This window comes from Tachypleus tridentatus, chromosome 9 (assembly GCF_004210375.1).
Source record: "Tachypleus tridentatus isolate NWPU-2018 chromosome 9, ASM421037v1, whole genome shotgun sequence".
Classification (NCBI taxonomy): Eukaryota; Metazoa; Arthropoda; class Merostomata; order Xiphosura; family Limulidae; genus Tachypleus; species Tachypleus tridentatus.
Genome location: NC_134833.1, coordinates 10,329,294 through 10,352,674, shown reverse-complemented (window position 1 = coordinate 10,352,674; position 23,381 = coordinate 10,329,294). Strand labels below are relative to the sequence as shown.

The window sequence follows — 23,381 nt, the reverse complement described above, 5'->3', positions numbered from 1 at the left end:
ATTAATTTAAGGTAACGCCAAACATCAAACGTTTCTTTCCTTACGCTTAAAGTCTTGCTCGATCATCATCTTTCCTTGTCGAAGCGACATCTCAGCAATTTTTTGTTGTCAGGAGGGGAATGTTTCAATAAAATGACACGTGAAATCTTATTGACACGACATTTTATCGACAATTTCAATAAAGACCTTTAATCGAACAAAAAAAGGCAAACATTTTTGACTGATGTATATTTGCTAATAAATAATTTAGCACTTTTCGACAAGATGAAAATCGTATGCCAAAAAAAAAACACAAGCAATTAAATATTAATACAAATACATGAGAAATGTCGTTGCTTGTTTTGTTCGGCAATAAAACGTGGCAACATTTCTTTTAAAATCGACAAGATGTTAAAGCCACACACATTATCACAAGACATGTTTATTAACATGTCCCGCGATAAGATGTCGGCTTAAAGAATTACTGTATCTAACAGCATAAGTGTCTAGAGTGTCTCCATAACTCTTCTCTGAAGAAAATAATTTCCCTGTACCTCCTTACAAAGAACCTGAACACAACTGATTAATTATGAAATTTACAGAGAACCTAGAATTGTTTTAAAAGTGAGGAAGTTTTAGAGAAATAGATATTTTAAAGTTGAAATTATATATAATACATATATATATTTGGAAAGAATAATACTAATATATCTCCCCTCCTCATCTTGTGTCCACATTGTTGAAGGTTGGTCATTATCTGGTTTTGCTGGAGACCATGAAGTAAAATAATGCTTCACCCTGGTGTAGCAACACTGCTAAGGGTTAGAAGTAATGTTATAACTGAAGATTTAGTATGTTAAACACTGCTGCCCCCTTTGTGCAATAACACTACAAAGAGTTAGAAGTTATCTGTATAGCAACACTGATGAGGGATAAACCTTACTACTTAAACTTATGTTCCTCATCAAAGAATAGGCACGTTTAAAAGAAAATATTTATCTGTTACATGTATTTGTCCTTCTAGTAGTGTCTGAGTATAGTTATAGCTATATGCGTGATAAATTCATTTGCAATATAGAAAAGATCACTGCGATATGAAGCGCAAAAGCCTTCCATATTTCATGTAACGTCATGAGAAACACATCAGGAAGTGTCCTTCATATCAAGTAACTTTTCACTAAAACCACCTATCTCTTGTGAAATGTCCTCATGACCAGTTTATCTTTTCACTGAAACCATCTATCTTTTCTGAAATGTCCTCATGACCAATTTATCTTTTCACTAAGACCATCTATCTCTTCTGAAATGTCCTCATGACCAATTTATCTTTTCACTAAGACCATCTATCTCTTGTGAAATGTTCTCATGACCAGTTTATCTTTTCACTGAGACCATCTATCTCTTTTGAAATGTCCTCATGACCAATTTATCTTTTCACTAAGACCATCTAGCTCTTCTGAAATGTCCTCATGACCAGTTTATCTTTTCACTAATACCACCTATCTCTTGTGAAGTGTTCTCATGACCAGTTTATCTTTTTACTGAGACCATCTATCTCTTTTGAAATGTCCTCATGACCAATTTATCTTTTCACTAAGACCATCTATCTCTTCTGAAATGTCCTCATGACCAGTTTATCTTTTCACTAATACCATCTATCTCTTGTGAAATGTCCTCATGACCAGTTTATCTTTTTACTAAGACCATCTATCTCTTCTGAAATGTCCTCATGACCAGTTTATCTTTTCACTCATACCACCTATCTCTTGTGAAGTGTTCTCATGACCAGTTTATCTTTTCACTGAGACCATCTATCTCTTGTGAAATGTCCTCATGACCAATTTATCTTTTCACTAAGACCATCTATCTCTTCTGAAATGTCCTCATGACCAGTTTATCTTTTCACTAATACCACCTATCTCTTGTGAAGTGTTCTCATGACCAGTTTATCTTTTCACTGAGACCATCTATCTCTTTTGAAATGTCCTCATGACCAATTTATCTTTTCACTAAGACCATCTATCTCTTGTGAAATGTCCTCATGACCACTTTATCTTTTCACTAATACCATCTATCTCTTGTGAAATGTCCTCATGACCAGTTTATCTTTTTACTAAGACCACCTATATCTTCTGAAATGTTCTCATACTCTGCTTCCTATCGCCTAGAAAAAAACAGTATGTTTTCCTTTTCAATTTTGTACTGAAATATTTAGATATATTAGACAACCACCGTAAATATATATTTACTTATTTAATTTACCGAATTAGCAAACCACATGTGAACATCGAAATAATATTGTGATATTCATGAAATCACTAAAAATTATAATTTACTTTTCAAACTGAAATTGAGGTTAAAAACTGTCGGGAAAAAATAAAGTAGATCGTAATATTATTCTGATAATCATTTGTAAAATATTTTTACACTTATTCTACCACATGTAGCCGTTTGTTTGTTAAATGTAATATATTTTTTATTTAACAACTCTTTAAAAAGTTACAGTTATCAAAAATCAGTTTTGAACGTTTAAAATGGAAATTGAAAACTATATTTAGGTGTTTAGTTTTATTGTTTCAACAATCAAATCAAAGTGAAAAATGAAAAAATATATATATTGAAAATGAGTCTTCTTTATTCTCCCCAGAGCACCATCAACCATTTTCAGTTCATGTCAAATTGATTAACATATGTTTGACTTTGTGTTTCTTCCTCCAGATGATAAAGAACTATTCTAAGTATTTCACTTATTATTGTAATAATAATAAATTATTATTTTAAGTTATGTGATGAAAATAAATCAATGTATAGTACGCATGACGATAATAAATTAATTAATTTCTTTCTTGTTTTAAATACTCGAACATTTGTACACTTCTGTAAATTGTTCTAGGCCTACGTTACGTATGACGTTCATTAGTGTAATGGAAATTAACTTACTTATAAAAAGTGACCACGCCGGTTAACACAATAGTTCACTTTCTATATTGAAATCACTCTATACACTTCACTAGTTAACTAGTAACATATTCTGTAATCTAGTGATAGAATATTTTAGATCACATCCTAAGAACTTTTTAGGTATTCGTGTTCTATTTTATTAATCCTTCTTATCCTAACTTCAACATTAAGACCATCAGCGTCCTTTAGCTCAAATTAAATTTCAACATTAAAAATGTAATTTACAACAGTATTTATTATAATATGACAAATTACAAGTTAAAAGCGCTTCAACTTGAGTTACTTGGTAAGTTCAGTTTTTTACGATATATGCTTATTATTGAATTGGTTAAAGAAGACCTTTAATAGGCTCCTAAAACACATTACACAAAGCATTCGCGAACGATATTTCATTATTTGTGTTTACTCGTCCAGTGTACAACGACTGCCATATTATAAAACTAACAAACCAGTCGTGTATTATTCAAGCTGAAACATGCCTAAAATCAACATAAACGAACACAATTCCTCACTGAACACCAGTAAACTGTTTTTCGTTAAAAACAACGAAACAATGCTATACTTCCAATATAATTCTACTTGTACATTTATTGAACTTTAAATAAGGAAACTGGGAGTTCCCCTTATCTAAATGCGTATTATTTTGTTATAGTAGATTCCACTTATCGATTTGTTTTTGTCGTAAAACTGTTATTTTTATGTGGTAATTACGAGGATCATGACTTTGAAATTAAAATACATTTTATTTATTCGTGATGACGTGACGCGTAATTGAAGTAAAAATGTATTCTCAAGACGGCTGGTATGGATATCAAAACTTTAATTAAAATAAAGTACAAAACAATGTTTTGACTTTCTCACGTCATCCTTTTGAAAAACAATTTATTTAGTTACTGAATACAGTATTTAAAATATTCGAAACACAATTTCCTAAATATCTAGTGAAACCACCGCTAAGAAATTGATTGATAAATAGTTCAAAACAATCTTTCTCTTGGAAATATTCATTAAGCGATGTTATATTTTATATTTCTTGAACGATTAAAAATTAACTTGGATTCCCAATTGTTTCATTTTAATTAGTATGAAAAATGTCCAGTTAATTATCATGAGCATCTGATGTAATTAATTAAACACAATAACTGATTAACATCTTGTATGTTTAATGTTTAGATCAATCCTTGAATGATATATACTTCTGTAAGTGTTAAACAGTTCTTTATGTGCTTTTGGTTATTATTGTATTTTGGTTACAAATACATATATGTATATAACATGTTATCAGAGACTTGTGATTCAAACAATAACTATTCAATATCAGTAAAGTATAGTTAAAACAAGCACTGTGTGCAAAGTGTTCATTATTTCCCCTAAGTGCTTCATTTTTTTAAAACTTTTAGTCCTTTAGAGAATATAAAATATATTTTCACGGCTGAAGTAAACAAGGATATGATTTTAATCGCGTTTATTACTTTCTACCGCGACATAAGTTCATATGAAAATATGGAAAACTTAGAACCACATTTGAAAGCTGTATTCAGTGATGCCACTACAAAAATGTTTTGCACAGTGTTTGTTTATTGTAAGTTTCTTCTTGTTAATTTTGACACAGATGTATAGTTTAGTACACACGTTTGTATCAGTAACAAACACTGTGATGATATAAATTATCTTTTATACACGAGTCGTGTCAGATCTCTCGACAAAATCAAAGGAAAAAGAAAATTAAAAATGTACATTAAATCATGTATTTGTTTTCGAAACAAAGCTGTAAATCACTTAAATTAAATACATTTAAATGAACACTATAAACTTGAGAATACAGTTTTCTTGTAAACGGTCCTTTCATACAGTTGATAAATTCATAAAACTTCGTGACGCAAAATTCTACAAACTACTCTGTTTCAATCAACTACAAAATAGTGAGCTATTAAAAACATCTTCAGGTTTTGTTAAGGATTTATTGTATTTGATCAAACTTTATCGCAGTTAACGTTTTAACATACAAAAGTACAACTGATAATCTAGGCTATTTAAGTTCTTCTACCCCCATACAAATGAAGCTCCCATCTAAACTCATGTATTTAAAACATACACACAAACGTTTAGGGTGATTAACTGAATGACAAACAACAGAACATGAAACTAAGGTATAAATATTAATACTTTTAGGAAAGAGAATATTTATTATAATTCAAGTTTTTTTGTTTTTTGCCTTTGGTTTACTAAAGCCAACATTTATTACAACTGTGACTATAATAAAAACTACAGTTTCTGTAGCCACTCTGGCTAGGTATTTATGAGGAGTTTCATTCCTAAACATGTATAGAACACTCTGATGTATGGAGTAACTGCTTACAGAGATCTGTCTTAATTATGTTACATACTGTTATCTTGAGCATGTTGATATCTTTTACCACTAGTATTTGTGTATATAAATTTTTGCTTCTGACGGGAATTGTCATTTTAATCAAAAACAAAGTCAGTTCTGAAGTTTGAAATAAAACATATTCATAAATAATAATGATAAATAATTTAAGTAATAAAATAATTAAGTTGAATAAAACTTAAAAACCTTCAAAAAATGTTTTGAATTTTGTTGTTTATCCCAACTGAAATATGACTTGTTGAAATTCTAATTCTGGATGGTTCTGGTACCCCATTTTGATCCATATTACTTTGTTTTCTAATGCCTTGAAGCACAAGGGACACCTCCATTTTAAAAATTCTGTATCCCCTATCTGGACTCTTCTTTATAGAGTGCATGGATATTTTTTTGGGCAAGGCTGTTACATGCCATGAACAAAAGTGATCAATTTTTAGGTTGCATCACACAACCTTTGTAACTTTAAACTGTTGAAATTTAATTGTGATACATTCTGTTCCACTCTGACTTTATATCAGCTGTGGCTGGCACTCAAGTGGCTTAGTGATTCAAAAATATTTTAATTTTCTAATTGACTACATCTCTGTCATATTTATATGAATTTGTAACTAATCTACACTTTTACATTAATCTGCCATTTGTCAACATCTCTGTTTAAAGATTATTTTATCCTACACCAACATAAGCTTTACCTACAGTGAAGATAAAATGCATTCTTTGTTTCCTACTCAAATAAAGTTTGACAATAGAATTAAATAAAAAATATTATGGTATCAAAGAGAATCTATTCCAAAAGCCTGCTTGTCATCACCAAAGGTTCCTGTGACTTCTAAAAACCGTAATTTTATGACTAGGGATTGTCAGAAAACTTATGTAATTCTATGAATTATTGTTAGTTTAAAAAATTTGAAATTCTATGGTTAAGGATTACTGTAAAAAGGTTTCTAATTCTAATGTTAAGGGTATCTGTAAAAGTATTTTAAGATATAAAATTAAAAGAAATGCATCATAAATGTAAACTGACTGGTATGACAGGATATTTAGATAATTATGAAGATCAAAAACTGTGGTGAAACAGAAAATGAAGTCATCCGAAAGGCTGTATGAAATAAAGGTTGGCTGTACACATAAAAATTAACAGTTAGAATTTCTTTAAAAACATGAAATGTAAACAAAACAGTTATACTGTGAGTAGGACACTTGAGGGATGTTAGAGAAAGGCTAGTATCTGATGATGATGAGACGGCCAGGTTATTATATTTTATTTTTTTATTCAGCATTTACTAATAAAGAGTTAAGCAATATATTTGACATCCTGAACAGCTAATAGATGGAAACAAGATGACTAAATTAATTTTGACATGGGTAATAAAAAATTGTTAAGTTTAAAATATGATAATGCTCCTGGGCCTGATAATGTTTCCCCAAGGGTTTGAAAGACTGTTTAAGATTGGATATATGAGTCACTTACTACTATGGAGAGATAGATTCCAGAGGGTTGGAAGTCAGCTAATGTAACTCCTCTTATTACAGGAAATGATAATAATTGACCCAGTAATTATAGACCCATTAGTCTTTACAACAGTTGTGGGAAAGGTTTTAAAAAGTCTGTTAAAAGATGTTTTGAAAAGTCATTTAACAAACTTTAGAATTTTATTGAATAGTCAGCCTGGTTTCACTAAGGGACAAATCTTGTATTACATATCTTTTGGTATTCTTTGAATAGGTTACTGTTTATACAGATGAGAGTAAGGATGTAGATTTGGTATAACTGAATTTTTGAAAAGCATTTGACAAGGTGCCAGGTAAAAGGTTTGTAAACATTGTCTCTGTAGGTGTGGGAGATAAGTTTGTAAATTGGATGGAAGAAAGTAGAGGGTTGTTACAAATAGAGTTGAGTCAGATTGGATTAATGTCACAAGTGGGGTGGTACCTCAGGGCTCAGTCTTAGTACCTTTGCTCTCTTAGGTTCGCATCAGTGACAAAGATGAAGGAATAGTCAATAAATTACTTAAATATTCAGATAATATTAAGTTATTGGATGTTGCTAACTGTGAAGATGATGCTGCTGATTTACAAAAGGATATATATCATTTATAGAGTTGGGTAAATAAATGGTAGATAAGTTTTAATTATGATAAATTTAAGTTAGTGCAAGGTGATCATAATCTGAATTATCAGTATAATTTCTATGGAATAAACTTAACAGAGTCATTAGAGAAAATAACTGATCAGTCTCTAAAGACATCCAAGCAGTGTGCTGTTGATAATGGTAGGGCAAATAGGATTTTAGGATGGACCTTTGAAAATATTGACACAAATCTAGAGATGTTATAATTTCATTTTAAAGAATCACTGGTTAGATCACATTTGGAGTATTTTGTCTAGTCTTGGGTTTCTCACTTTAGGAAAGACATTGAATTGTTGGAAAGACTTCAGAGATGGGTAACTAGAATCGTATCTGAGGTGGAGTGGTGGTCATGTGAGCAGAGACATAAATCTTGATGTTTTATCTTGAAAAAAGAAGAGTTGAAGAGAATCAGATTGAGGTGTACAAGATTGTAAAGGGAACTGATAGTGTTGATGTATTATTTATTTACATCTCTATTAGTGAGATTGGTAAACTAGAGGACACAGCTTTTGGCAGGAGAAGAGTCATCTTCAGCTGAGGCAGATTTATTTTTCTGACAGGGTGGTTGGCTTTGGTTTCCTTCAGATGTTGTAGTGACAGTAAATTTAAAACAAGTTTAATTAAAAGTTTGAGAAGTATATGATTGATGAGGACTAGCTTTAAATTATTTTATTTTAAGCTCATTTAGAGTGTGGAACAGTCAAATGGACCAATAGGTCCCATGTTGTCCAAAAACTTTATGTTATATAAAATAGGTTATGATTTTTATGTTATTTATCATGGCATTCTCCATTATATTTTTTTAAGTTCATAACCCAGACAAAGGGCAGGTTTCTCATCTTGTGAAACTTCTGGTATCCCTAAATTAAGTTTACATCACAAAGTCAGTTAACATTTATTGCTTCTATAATTGTCATCTGGACTGATCATAGTTTGGCAGATTAAAGAATCTTTTTTTCAAATCAACAAAATTTACTGAAGAGATCAAATGAATTTTTTATAACATACATTCAACAATCATCACCTTTCTTCCTAAATAATATATCTCTTTCTGAAGCCTAAACACAGAGTATCTCCTTATTGTTTATAAAAACTCCATTCAGTTTTGCCTGAGAAGGGGCAAATGTTATTCTAGAAAAACCTTTTCATTCATCTTTATTTTTACCATGAAGAATGTCAGTTTTCACACCCCTCCTTACAAAACTAGCCACTATTGGCCTGGGCTGCTTACCTGAGGCTTCCGTCTCCTGGTCCATGGGTAGTGCTAATGTATCCATGACTGATAGGTAGTTACCCACTTTGGCTTCATTAGCTATATGATTTGTGGTTATGGTACTCGACTCATAGTCAGAAGTATGCAGATATGAATTCCCATCACAATGAACATGTTCTTTGAGGTATAGGGAATTATAACGTGTTGGTTAATCCCACTATTCGTTAGTGAAAGAGTAGCCCAAAAGTTGGTGGTGATGACTAGCTGCCTTCCCTCTAGTCCATCACTGTCATATTAAGAATGAATAGCACAGGTAACCCTCATGTAGCTTTGCGCAAACTCATAGCTATCTTAACAATGTATTGGTAGACTCTCTGAATTTTTCTTTTAAGCTTCTGATTATTATATTGTTTTTTCTTGTTTATCAATTCAGTATTCATGATTCTAACCCATCTCAGTAACTTACTACAACGGACGACCGCGTGGTTGATCGCTCAGTTTTATATTCAAAAGAATTAACCCTTTTAGAACAACTGGTACTATATGTTTTACACAGTTACTCTTTATGATTCGTTGGAAGATACTCTTGACTGGTTCATTCACTTTAAAAACTCGCTTCAACGTCAGCTGCCATGTCAAACTCAAACTAAGTTGACTTGCACAGTCACGGCACGCTCGTTAAGCCTAAAATATGTAAAATTTGCACCATCAAGTCTTAATTTAAAAATTCAATCTTAATATCATTTTTGTATGGTTTGTAAGTATATTAAGCCATTACATCAACTTGTTAATCAATCAGCTTTTGTTCAAGGTATAGAAAACGTTATTAAAATAATTCAAAAATAAAGCCCTTCTAAGAGAAATCACACATTTTTATTTATTAATTAGTACAACTTGTTTGTTTGTTTTTGAATTTCGCACAAAGCTACTCTAGGGCTATCTGTGCTAGCCGTCCCTAATTTAGCAGTGTAAGACTAGAGGGAAGGCAGCTAGTCATCACCACCCACCGCCAACTCTTGGGCTACTCTTTTACCAACGAACAGTGGGGTTATAACGCCCCCACGGCTGAAAGGGCGAGCATGTTTGGCGCGATGGGGATGCGAACCCGCGACCCTCAGATTACGAGTCGCACGCCTTAACGCGCTTGGCCATGCCGGGCCCAATTAGTACAAAGTCATCTTAAAATAAACACTAGTTACTGACCAAAGTTGAACTTACAAACGAATTCTGCACATCAAGGCTTAGCTGTATGTTAGTGGATAATATAGTCTTAACTATTAAAAAAGTCTTGCCAGTTAATAGAAAATTTTAAAACATTTTGTTTGTTTGAAATTAAGCACAGAGATAAAGAATCGGCTATGTGTGCTTTACCCACCCTGGGTATCGAAACCCAACTTCTGGTAATGTGAGTCTGCAGAGATATTGCTGTGTCACGGGGGGTTAAAACATTTTGTCCTTTATCATTTATAGCATATAACCGACTACTGAAGTAAGTGCAAAATAAAAAAGTTGAAACAGAAGCTATAGTGCACTTTCTGTTTATCTCTAAAATAATTAGTGTTCGATCTTGTCGAATTCCATATGGTAATAAGACATAGTTGCACATTAAAACATGTCTAGTCGTCATCTTGTTCGATCAGTCATCGCTGTTTGGCATCATCAACCTACATTAGTAGTAGATGTTGTTATTTTTATTTCCACTCTCACCATCAGTGAACTTGTGACAGATGTTTGATAATGACATTGCTGATAAATGAGCATCAACTATCATGCGCCTTTTAAAGTCAGAAAACGTGTTGATCTCATGTCTTGTGTTGCAGAGAAACTATGATGAACTTACATATCTGGACTTGCAAGGTTAAGCAGTTACTCTATACATGTTTAGGAATGGGACTTCTAATAAATAGCCAACTGTAAGTGCTATTATTCTAAAGTGTAAACGTCTAGAAGCAACAACAGCTCAGCCACGAAGCGGTAGGCCACACAATCTCAAAGAACGGGTCTGACGAATGCTGTTGAGCATAGCGCGTAATCATCGTCTGCACACAATTTTAACACTCACTACTGAGTTCTAAACTGCTTCTGGAAGAAATGTTAGCACAATAATTGTTCGTGGGGAGCTTCATGAAGTAGCCACACACTAGCCTAAAAGCACCATGTGCAATGCCAAGCATCGGCTGGGGTGGTACAAAACATACCACCATTGAACTCTGAAGCAGTGAAAACACGTTCTCTGGAGTGATAAATCACGCTTTACTATCTGGCAGTCTGACGGACGAATCTTTGTGTGCTAGAAGAACGCTATCTACCTGAATGAATAGTGTCAATTGTAGTTTTGTGGAGGAAGAATAATGGTCTGGGGCAGTTTTACACACTTTGAGCTAGCCTTTTTAGTTCCAGTGAAGAGAAATGTTAATGCCACAGCAAACAATGACATTCTAGAGAATTGTGTGCTTCCAACTTTGCGGCAACAATTTGGAGAAGGTCCTTTTTTGTTTCAGCATGACAATGCCCTCGTTCACAAAGCGAGGTCCATAAAGACATCGTTTGCCGAGGTAGGTGTGGTATAACTAGGCTGGACTGCACAGAGCCCTGACCTTAACCCCATCGAACACCTTTGGAATGGATTGAAACACCGACTGCGGACAGGCCTTCTCGCCTGACATCAGTGCCCGACCTGACTAATGTTCTTGTAGTTAAATATGAGTGAATCTCCGCAGTCATGTTCCAAAATCTTGTGGAAAGCCTTCCCAAAAGAGTGGAGGCTATAGTAGCAGCAAAGGGGGATCAATTCATATTAATTCCCATGGTTTTGGAACGAGAAGTTCAACTAGCACATATGGGTGTGACGGTCGGGTGTCCAGATGCTTTAAGCCATATAGTGTATGTACACAACACAGTAAAACGAATCTTTCAAAGTGATTATAAAATCTTCAGTCAAAATAAACACCTTTCACAGTAAAATACATGCACTTCAGCGTAGATTAGTAATATAGATTCAAAAGATAAAAGTACATGATGAAAATGAAACTTTTGAACATGAATGATATAATTAATAGTAGGAATAAATGTACGACAAGTAAATAAAACCGTAACAAAATAAAAATATATTTCTCTGTCTCCCAAGTGTCGCCACTGTCGATCTTGTCGGTAATGCAAGCTTTAGCAGTTTCAGTAAAGCGGTGTAATAGTATTTTTGAAACTATTTCAAAGTTCAATATTTATTATATCCATACATTTTTTTTTTCTTAGGTTAGGAAGTGTAAAATATTTTACAATTACCAAAACGATTATGTCAGCTAACACAACTGGACCAAATTCTGTGTCAGTGGCTGAAACAGAAAGAAGCGATTGTGGTATTAGAACTTGTTCCTCGGTAGTTTGTTATAGTGGTATGTCAAAAGGTGAAAAACAACAGAAGTTTGATTATTTCCTTGTTCTTGATTTTGAGGCCACATGTGAGAAAGGGAAAACTCCGGAACCTCAAGAAATAATAGAATTTCCTGTCATTAAAGTATGTGCAAAAACGTTTGATACAAAGGCAGTATTTCACGAATATGTGAAACCACAAGTACATACTGTACTTTCTTCATATTGTACTGAGTTAACAGGAATAATTCAAGATATGGTTAACGAGAAGCCTCATCTCGACGAGGTTCTAAAAAAATTTAATAACTGGTTAGAAGAGGAAGGATTATTTCAGTCTGGAGTTAAGTTTGCGTTTGTCACGTGTGGTAACTGGGATCTGAAGTTAATGCTACCAAAACAGTGCAGTTATTTTGACATTTCTTTACCAACTTATATGAATTCATGGATTAATATAAAAAAATCGTTTGCACAAGTTACACGAATATGGCCAAAGGAATTGATACAAATGTTGGATTATCTTAAACTTGATCATGTTGGCAGACTTCATAGTGGCATAGATGACTGTAAAAATATTTCAAGAATACTTGGTGAACTTGGGAAGAGAGGACATGTATTTGAAATAAATGGAAAATTGGATCTTAGAAGAAATAAAAGTACAACTTAGTCTTAAATAGAAAATTGTTCTTTATGATTTGTTATATTCTTGAGTTGAACATTTTGTAATGAAAATAAAATATTGTTATAGATCTTTCTTTAAACTGATTAAAGAGATAAGAAAACATAACCCAAAGTGGTTTTGAATAATAATTCTTCTAGAATCACTTTAATTTTTAAACACACAATTTTAGTAACTAGGCTGGTGCTCTTCCAAAACCATTAATTGGTGGTGTCTTTAATAAAGATTTGTATCAATTTACCCCATCTGCTGGATAATAGTATTAATTGATATAACCAAATAATTTAAATATGAAATTTCCATTTTCTTTACGTAAATACAATTGTGGTATAGAATTGTGTAGATAGTTGTTTCATCTGTATTCCTTGTTTCCATAACAATAAAAATAAACAGAACACAGACATTAAATGTCTGATGCTGTTATTTTTTCTTTTACATATAGGTGTTGTCTTTTCTCAGAGATCACAAGAAGAAATTTGACCCATCTACTATTGGTCTACTACAAATATTGTACCAAAACATATTTCCCTGTATCCATTCACAGTCTCCTAAAAGATTCATCTATTTTCCACTTAATGTATCCTCAAGCTTTTATCACACCTAAAGGCAGACTATTCTACAGGTAAACTACTCTATTTGAAGAGTGGCACTGTCTGAAGTTATAAGACATGTCATTAGAAGCACATAGGTTAATGAACTGGACAACCAAATTGTTTTTGTGCTTATGTCTTCAAAGTAAAAAAGATCTAAAGACTTTGTTTGGATTGTACAATTTTGGGTTTAAGGTTACTTTGATGACTTTAACAGTTTTTCAACTTGTGTACTCTCAAGACAGCTGGTATAGGTATTAACACTTTAATAAACATAAAGAACAGAACGTTTCAACTTTCTTAGGTCGTATTCAGGTTAACAATGTCAAAATGTTCTGTATTTTTATTTTAATCAAAGAGATAATACCTGTACCAGCTGTCTCATCAGAGAATACTTCAACTTCTTGAGTATAATTCAAGTGGGTTTCATGTATCATCATCAAAGAATACTTCATAAAGAAATGGTAAACATTTCTCATGAGTATAGTATGTTTTATCAAGATAGGTATGTGTTTAAATATAAAGTAAATATACATATAATTTTGGTAAAAGCAGTATTTGTGTTTATTTCAATAATAATAATAGTAAAATATAAATAATAGTTACAAAATTATGATAGACAAGACCAGAACTGTTTTTGTTTACAACCTGAACCTAACTTAACAGCACATATCATTTTGTGAACCATGTTTCAAAGGATGTAGGAAGGATACAGAAGTGAGGTTTATGATGTCAGTCCTGGTGAAGTTCATCTTAAAACCCTCCAAAAGCCTAGAAAGGAACTTTCTTGATCGTAAGGATATAATCTTAATATAAGAACAGATCAGTGTTTTATGACATTGCATAAAAGTAACATTAATTATTTTATTTATTAAATTAATCATTACTTCTGATCCTTACACTTCTCTTGCTTTAATTAGATATTGCACAATGATTGTTTAACATTATTTATTACTAGTGTTAGCTGTTAAATATTCAGTGAGAAATTAACATTTAAAAAGAAAGAATTGTGAAAATATCAGTTTTGTTTATTGTTAATACTACACATGTATATTGTATATATATTCACACACACCCACGTAACCAGGTAAAAGTTGCTCTTAACTGGCAAGATTTTTTTTAATAGTTAAGACTATATTATCTATTAATATACAGCTAACCCTTGATGTGCAGAATTCGTTTGTTAGTTCAACTTTGGCCAGTAACTAGTGTTTCTTTTAAGATGACTCTTTACCAATTAATAAATAAAAATGTGTGGTTTCTCTTGGAAGGGCTTTATTTTTTAATTATTTTAATAACGTTTTCTATACCTTGAACAAAAGCTGATTGATTAACAAGTTGATGTAATGGCTTAATATACTTACAGAACCATACAAAAATGATATTAAGATTGAATTTTTAAATTAAGACTTGATGGTGCAAATTTTACATATTTTAGGCTTAACGAGCGTGCCGTGACTGTGCAAGTCAACTTAGTGTGAGTTTGACATGGCAGCTGACGTTGAAGCGAGCTTTTAAAGTGAATGAATCAGTCAAGAGTATCTTCCAATGAATCAGAAAGAGTAACTTTGTAAAACATAAGTACATGTTGTTCCAGCAGGGTTAATTCTTTTGAATATAAAACTGAGCGATCAACCATGCGATCGTCCATTGAAATAAGTTACTGAGATGGGTTAGAATCATGAATACTGAATTGATAAACAAGAAAAAACAACATAATAATCAGAAGCTTAAAAGAAAAGTTCAGAGAGTCTACCAAGACATTGTTTAGATAGCTATGAGTTTGAGCAAAGCTACATGAGGGTTACCTGTGCTATTCATTCTTAATATGACAGTGATGGACTAGAGGGAAGGAAGCCAGTTATCACAACCAACTTTTGGGCTACTCTTTCACAAACGAATAGCGGGATTAACCAACACGTTATAATTCCCCATACCTCAAAGAACATGTTCATTGTGATGGGAATTCATATCTGCATACTTCTGACTGTGAGTCGAGTACCATAACCACAAATCATATAGCTAATGAAGCCAAAGTGGGTAACTACCTATCAGTCATGGATACATTAGCACTACCCATGGACCAGGAGACGGGAGCCTCAGGTAAGCAGCCCAGGCCAATAGTGGCTAGTTTTGTAAGGAGTGGTGTGAAAACTGACATTCTTCATGATAAAAATAAAGATGAATGAACAGGTTTTTTAGAATAACATTTGCCCCTTCTCAGGCAAAACTGAATGGAGTTTTTATGAACAATAAGGAGATACTCTGTGTTTAGGCTTCAGAAAGAGATATATTATTTAGGAAGAAAGGTGATGATTGTTGAATGTATGTTATAAACAATTCATTTGATCTCTTCAGTAAATTTTGTTGATTTGAAAAAAAGATTCTTTAATCTGCCAAACTATGATCAGTCCAGATGACAATTATAGCAGCAATAAATGTTAACTGACTTTGTGATGTAAACTTAATTTAAGGATACCAGAAGTTTCACAAGATGAGAAACCTGCCCTTTGTCTGGATTATGAACTTAAAAAAAATATAATGGAGAATGCCATGATAAATAACATAAAAATCATAACCTATTTTATATAACATAAAGTTTTTGGACAACATGGGACCTATTGGTCCATTTGACTGTTCCACACTCTAAATGAGCTTAAAATAAAATAATTTAAAGCTAGTCCTCATCAATCATATACTTCTCAAACTTTTAATTAAACTTGTTTTAATTTACTGTCACTACAACATCTGAAGGAAACCAAAGCCAACCACCCTGTCAGAAAAATAAATCTGCCTCAGCTGAAGATGATTCTTCTCCTGCCAATCTCACTAATAGAGATGTAAATAAATAATACATCAACACTATCAGTTCCCTTTACAATCTTGTACACCTCAATCTGATTCTCTTCAACTCTTCTTTTTTCAAGATAAAACATCAAGATTTATGTCTCTGCTCACATGACCACCACTCCACCTCAGATACCATTCTAGTTACCCATCTCTGAAGTCTTTCCAACAATTCAATGTCTTTCCTAAAGTGAGAAACCCAAGACTATACACAATACTCCAAATGTGATCTAACCAGTGATTCTTTAAAATGAAATTATAACATCTCTAGATTTGTGTCAATATTTTCAAAGGTCCATCCTAAAATCCTATTTGCTTTACCATTATCAATAGCACACTGCTTGGATGTCTTTAGAGACTGATCAGTTATTTTCTGTAATGACTCTGTTATGTTTATTCCATAGAAATTATACTGATAATTCAGATTATGATCACCTTGCACTAACTTAAATTTATCATAATTAAAACATTTCTACCATTTATTTACCCAACTCTATAAATGATATATATCCTTTTGTAAATCAGCAGCATCCTCTTCACAGTTAGCAACACCCAATAACTTGATATCATCTGAATATTTAAGTAATTTATTGACTACTCCTTCATCCATGTCACTGATGTGAACCTAAGAGAGCAAAGGTACTGAGACTGAGCCCTGAGGTACCACCCCACTTGTGACATTAATCCAATCTGACTCAACTCTATTTGTTAGAACCCTCTACTTTCTTCCATCCAATTTACAAACTTATCTCCCACACCTACAGAGACAATGTTTACAAACCTTTTATCTGGCACCTTGTCAAATGCTTTTCAAAAATTCAGTTATACCAAATCTACATCCTTACTCTCATCTGTATAAACAGTAACCTATTCAAAGAATACCAAAAGATATGTAATACAAGATTTGTCCCTTAGTGAAACCAGGCTGACTATTCAATAAAATTCTAAAGTTTGTTAAATGACTTTTCAAAACATCTTTTAACAGACTTTTTAAAACCTTTCCCACAACTGTTGTAAAGACTAATGGGTCTATAATTACTGGGTCAATTATTATCATTTCCTGTAATAAGAGGAGTTACATTAGCTGACTTCCAACCCTCTGGTATCTATCTCTCCATAGTAGTAAGTGACTCATATATCCAATCTTAAACAGTCTTTCAAACCCTTGGGGAAACATTATCAGGCCCAGGAGCATTATCATATTTTAAACTTAACAATTTTTTATTACCCATGTCAAAATTAATTTAGTCATCTTGTTTCTATCTATTAGCTGTTCAGGATGTCAAATATATTGCTTAACTCTTTATTAGTAAATGCTGAATAAAAAAATAAAATATAATAACCTGGCCGTCTCATCATCATCAGATACTAGCCTTTCTCTAACATCCCTCAAGTGTCCTACTCACAGTATAACTGTTTTGTTTACATTTTATGTTTTTAAAGAAATTATAACTGTTAATTTTTATGTGTACAGACAACCTTTATTTCATACAGCCTTTCAGATGACTTCATTTTCTGTTTCACCACAGTTTTTGATCTTCATAATTATCTAAATATCCTGTCATACCAGTCAGTTTACATTTATGATGCATTTCTTTTAATTTTATATCTTAAAATAATTTTACAGATACCCTTAACATTAGAATTAGAAACCTTTTTACAGTAATCCTTAACCATAGAATTTCAAATTTTTTAAACTAACAATAATTCATAGAATTACATAAGTTTTCCAACAATCCCTAATAATAAAATTACGGTTTTTAGAAGTCACAGGAACCTTTGGTGATGACAAGCAGGCTTTTGGAATAGATTCTCTTTGATACCATAATATTTTTTATTTAATTCTATTATTAACATTCATTTGAGTAGGAAACAAAGAATGCATTTTATCTTCACTGTATATAAACTTTAAACAGAGATGTTGACAAATGGCAGATTAATGAAAAGTGTAGATTAGTTACAAATTCATATAAATATGACAGAGATGTAGTTAATTAGAAAATTAAAATATTTTTGAATCACTAAGTCACCTGCCTGCCAGCCACATCATGTATGAAGTCACAGTGGAACAGAATGTATCACAATTAAATTTCAACACTTTGGAGTTACAATGGTTGTGTGATGCAACTAGAAAGTTGAACAATTTTGTTCATGGCATGTAACAGCCTTTCCCAAAAAAAAGTATCCATGCACTCTATAAAGGAGAATCCAGATTGGGGATACAGAATTTTTAAAAAGGAGGTGTCCCTTGTGTTTCAAGGCATTAGAAAACAAAGTAATATGGATCAAAATTGGGTATCAGAACCATCCAGAATTAGAATTTCAACAAGTCATATTTCAGTTGGGATAAACAACAGAAATTCAAAACATTTTTTTGAAGGTTTTAAGTTTTATTGAAGTTAATTATTTTATTAATTAAATTATTTTTCATTATTATTTGTGAATGTGTTTTATTTCAAACTTCAGAACTGACTCTGTTTTTGATTAAAATGACAATTCCCGTTAGAAGCAAAAATTTATATACACAAATACTAGTAGTAAAATATATCAGTATCAACATGCTCAAGATAACACAATGCAACATAATTAAGACATTAATTGAGGGCATAAAAATATAACTTAAAAAAATGAGTTAAACAGAACATGCCTGTGTCAGAATTAATGTCAAATAAAGACAATGTGTTTAACACTAAACAACACTGTCACTGAATTGTGAGACACCTTTTGCTAGGCTTTTATTCAACTCAACTTTACCTCATAAAACTTTATGTTTTGTTGCTTCAAAGTGTAATCCTTTTTTATTTCTGTTCTGAGAGGGTGTTTTATTTACTGAGTAAATTCTAAAAAAAATACAACACATGATAAGGAACAATTTGTTAATATGAGTGATGGATTAGTGAATAACTGTACATAATGTTTTGAACTTATAACAATGTTAGAACAAAAAACACCCAAGAAATATGAGCTAGATATAAAAATGAAGTTTGGGTGAGCTGAATGTCTTTTCACATCAATAAATCTGTATTGTATCCAGAAAATACTTAAAATAATACAAACTGACGGATCTGTACATGACATATAATCAGTTTATAATATAAAAATGAAGTTTGGGTGAGCTGAATGTCTTTTCACATCAATAAATCTGTATTGTATCCAGAAAATACTTAAAATAATACAAACTGACGGATCTGTACATGACATATAATCAGTTTATAATATAAAAATGAAGTTTGGGTGAGCTGAATGTCTTTTCACATCAATAAATCTGTATTGTATCCAGAAAATACTTAAAAAAATACAAACTGACAGATCTGTACATGACATATAATCAGTTTATAATTAAGCAAGACTACATAATAACTAGAAAAAACCTCATTCTACACTTCCAAAACTTAATATTTGACATGAATGTACAAGTACTTAAATAAATCTCTCAAAGATTAACTGTTGAAGCTTTTATGTACGTTCTAAAAAACTTGGGTGAAAAACAGGATTCTGTTAATTTTGAGTCACCAAAATAATTTCCTCACACATACAAATCTGTAACCAAGATGTCAAATCCATATTAAATTCATCCTTTAAAGACTTTATCAGTGAACAAAATTGATACTTGTCACAATTCTTTCTTTTTAAATGTTAATTTCTTACTGAATATTTAACAGCTAACACTAGTAATAAATAATGTTAAACAATCATTGTGCAATATCTAATTAAAGCAAGAGAAGTGTAAGGATCAGAAGTAATGATTAATTTAATAAATAAAATAATTAATGTTACTTTTATGCAATGTCATAAAACACTGATCTGTTCTTATATTAAGATTATATCCTTACGATCAAGAAAGTTCCTTTCTAGGCTTTTGGAGGGTCTTAAGATGAACTTCACCAGGACTGACATCATAAACCTCACTTCTGTATCCTTCCTGCATCCTTTGAAACATGGTTCACAAAATGATATGTGCTGTTAAGTTAGGTTCAGGTTGTAAACAAAAACAGTTCTGGTCTTGTGTATCATAATTTTGTAACTATTATTTATATTTTACTATTATTATTATTGAATTGCTTTCCCCTTTGTGTTTAAATAAACACAAATACTTATCTCCATTAATCAAATCAGTCATCAGAAGGTTACCGGACAAAATTATACGTGCACGTATATTTACTTTATTAGACTTTGCAAACATCCACACATTAATCAAACTGTTACCAATGTAACATCTGTCTCTTAAACTACATTTAAGCAATGCAGTATTTGCATTCTACATTTTGTTTTCCATAAAAAATATTAAATATACATTTCTACACTGAGAAATGAGTTTACCATTTCTTTATGAAAGTTGTTGCATCACCAGAATATGTGTACAATATTATACACATGTATAATATTTACACATACCTATCTTGATGAAACATACTATACTCATGAGAAGTTGAAGTATTCTCTGATGATGAGAAACCCACTTGAATTAAAAATGTATCTCAAGACAGGTGGTACAGGTATTATCTCTTTGATTAAAATAAAAATACAGAACGTTTTGACATTGTTAACCTGAATACGACCTAAGAAAGTTGAAACGTTGTTCTGTTCTTTATTTTTATTAAAGTGTTAATACCTATACCAGCGGTCTTGAGAGTACACAAGTTGAAAAACTGTTAAAGTCATCAAAGTAACCTTAAACCCAAAATGGTACAATCCATACAAAGTCTTTAGATCTTTTTTACTTTGAAGACATAAGCACAAAAAAACAATTTGATTGTCCAGTTCATTAACCTATGTGCTTCTAATGACATGTCTTATAACTTCAGACAGTGCCACTCTTCAAATAGAGTAGTTTACCTGCAGAATAGTCTGCCTTTAGGTGTGATAAAAGCTTGAGGATACATTAAGTGGAAGATAGATGAATCTTTCAAGAGACTGTGAATGGATACAGGGAAATATGTTTTGGTACAATATTTGTAGTAGACCAATAGTAGATGGGTCAAATTTCTTCTTGTGATCTCTGAGAAAAGACAACACTTATATGTAACGGAAACAATAACTTCCATATAACAGCATAAGACATTTAAAGTCTGTGTTCTGTTTATTTTATTATTATGGAAACAAGGAATACAGATGAAACAACTAAAATATCTACACAATTCTATACCACAATTGTATTTACGTAAAGAAAATGGAAATTTCATATTTAAATTATTTGGTTATATCAATTAATACTATTATCCAGCAGATCGGGTAAATTGATACAAATCTTTATTAAAGACACCACCAATTAATGGTTTTGGAAGAGCACCAGCCTAGTTACTAAAATTGTGTGTTTAAAATTAAAGTGATTCTAGAAGAATTATTATTCAAAACCACTTTGGGTTATGTTTTCTTATCTCTTTAATCAGTTTAAAGAAAGATCTATAACAATATTTTATTTTCATTACAAAATGTTCAACTCAAGAATATAACAAATCATACAGAACAATTTTCTATTTAAGACTAAGTTGTACTTTTATTTCTTCTAAGATCCAATTTTCCATTTATTTCAAATACATGTCCTCTCTTCCCAAGTTCACCAAGTATTCTTGAAATATTTTTACAGTCATCTATGCCACTATGAAGTCTGCCAACATGATCAAGTTTAAGATAATCCAACATTTGTATCAATCCCTTTGGCCATATTTGTGTAACTTGTGCAAACGATTTTTTTATATTAATCCATGAATTCATATAAGTTGGTAAAGAAATGTCAAAATAACTGCACTGTTTTGGTAGCATTAACTTCAGATCCCAGTCACCACACGTGACAAACGCAAACTTAACTCCAGACTGAAATAATCCTTCCTCTTCTAACCAGTTATTAAATTTTTTTAGAACCTCGTCGAGATGAGGCTTCTCGTTAACCATATCTTGAATTATTCCTGTTAACTCAGTACAAAATGAAGAAAGTACAGTATGCACTTGTGGTTTCACATATTCGTGAAATACTGCCTTTGTATCAAACGTTTTTGCACATACTTTAATGACAGGAAATTCTATTATTTCTTGAGGTTCCGGAGTTTTCCCTTTCTCACATGTGGCCTCAAAATCAAGAACAAGGAAATAATCAAACTTCTGTTCTTTTTCACCTTTTGACATACCACTATAACAAACTACCGAGGAACAAGTTGTAAGACTACAATCGCTTCTTTCTGTTTCACCCACTGGCACAGAATTTGGTCCAGTTGTGTTAGCTGACATAATCGTTTTGGTAATTGTAAAAAATTTCACACTTCCTAACCTAAGAAACAAATTGTATGGATATAATAAATATTGAACTTCGAAATAGTTTCGCATCGGATATTGTAAAAACTGTTTCAAAAATACCATCACACCACTTTGCTGAAAGTGCTAAAATTTATAAGTGCGACGGTGGCGACACTTGGGAGACAGAGAAATATATTTTTATTTTGTTACGGTTTTATTTTCTTATCGTTCATTTATTTCAACTATTAATTATGGCATTGATGCTCAAAAGTTTCATTTTCATCATGTACTTTTATCTTTTAAATCTATATTACTTACCAACGCCGAAGTGCATGTCTTTTATGTTGTTTTGCTGTCAAAGGGGTTAATTTTGACTGAAGATTTTAAAATCACTTTGAAAGATTCGTTTTACTGTGTTGTGTACATACACTACCTGGCTAAAAGCATCTGGACACCCGACCATCACACCCATATGTGGTTGTTGAACTTCTCGTTCCAAAACCATGGGAATTAATATGAAGTTGACCTCCTCTTTGCTGGTAAAATAGCCTCCACCCTTCTGGGAAGGCTTTTCACAAGATTTTAGAACATAACTCCGGGGATTCGCTCATATTCAGCCACAAGAGCATTAGTGAGGTCGGGCACCGACGTCAGGCGTGAAGGCCTGGCTCGCAGTCGGCGTTCTAATACATCCCAAAGATGTTCGATGGAGTTGAGGTCAGGGCTTTGTGCAGGCCAGTAAAGTTTTTCCACACCAATCTCGGCAAACCCTGTCTTTCAGCTGTGGGGGCGTTATAATGTGACGGTCAATCACACTATTCGCTGGTAAAAGAGTAGCCCAAGAGTTGGCGGTGGGTGGTTATGACTAGCTGCTTTCCCTCTCGTCTTACACTGCTAAATTAGGAACGGCTAGCACAGATAGCCCTCGAGTAGTTTTGTGCAAAATTCAAAAAACAAACAAACAAACTATTTGAAACTCTTCGAAACTTTCCAAATAT

At 32.2% G+C, this 23,381-nt stretch overlaps 1 protein-coding gene, 1 long non-coding RNA gene and 1 pseudogene across 3 annotated transcripts; 1 reads left to right on the top strand and 2 right to left on the bottom strand.

Annotated features, from left to right (window-relative positions):
- Nucleotides 1-170: 170 nt before the first annotated feature.
- Nucleotides 171-9,363, bottom strand: LOC143224746 (uncharacterized). Its single transcript, XR_013013428.1, has 2 exons — nt 8,689-9,363; nt 171-2,143 (listed from the first exon to the last, which is right to left on the bottom strand). It is a non-coding gene; the product is annotated as an uncharacterized LOC143224746 (long non-coding RNA).
- A 2,441-nt stretch (nt 9,364-11,804) lies between these two features.
- Nucleotides 11,805-13,150, top strand: LOC143224743 (ERI1 exoribonuclease 3-like). Its single transcript, XM_076453006.1, has one exon. It carries the CDS (start codon nt 11,963-11,965, stop codon nt 12,701-12,703), a length of 741 nt encoding a protein of 246 aa, XP_076309121.1. The 5' UTR covers nt 11,805-11,962; the 3' UTR covers nt 12,704-13,150.
- An 8,063-nt stretch (nt 13,151-21,213) lies between these two features.
- On the bottom strand, nt 21,214-22,557 carry LOC143224742 (ERI1 exoribonuclease 3 pseudogene; annotated as a pseudogene). Its single transcript, XR_013013427.1, has one exon. The product of XR_013013427.1 is annotated as an ERI1 exoribonuclease 3 pseudogene (transcript).
- Between the last annotated feature and the right edge of the window lie 824 nt (nt 22,558-23,381).

Bases quoted from the DNA above. Each gene is read 5' to 3' on its own strand.
- LOC143224743 (XM_076453006.1), top strand. From the start codon at position 11,963: ATGTCAGCTAACACAACTGGACCAAATTCTGTGTCAGTGGCTGAAACA.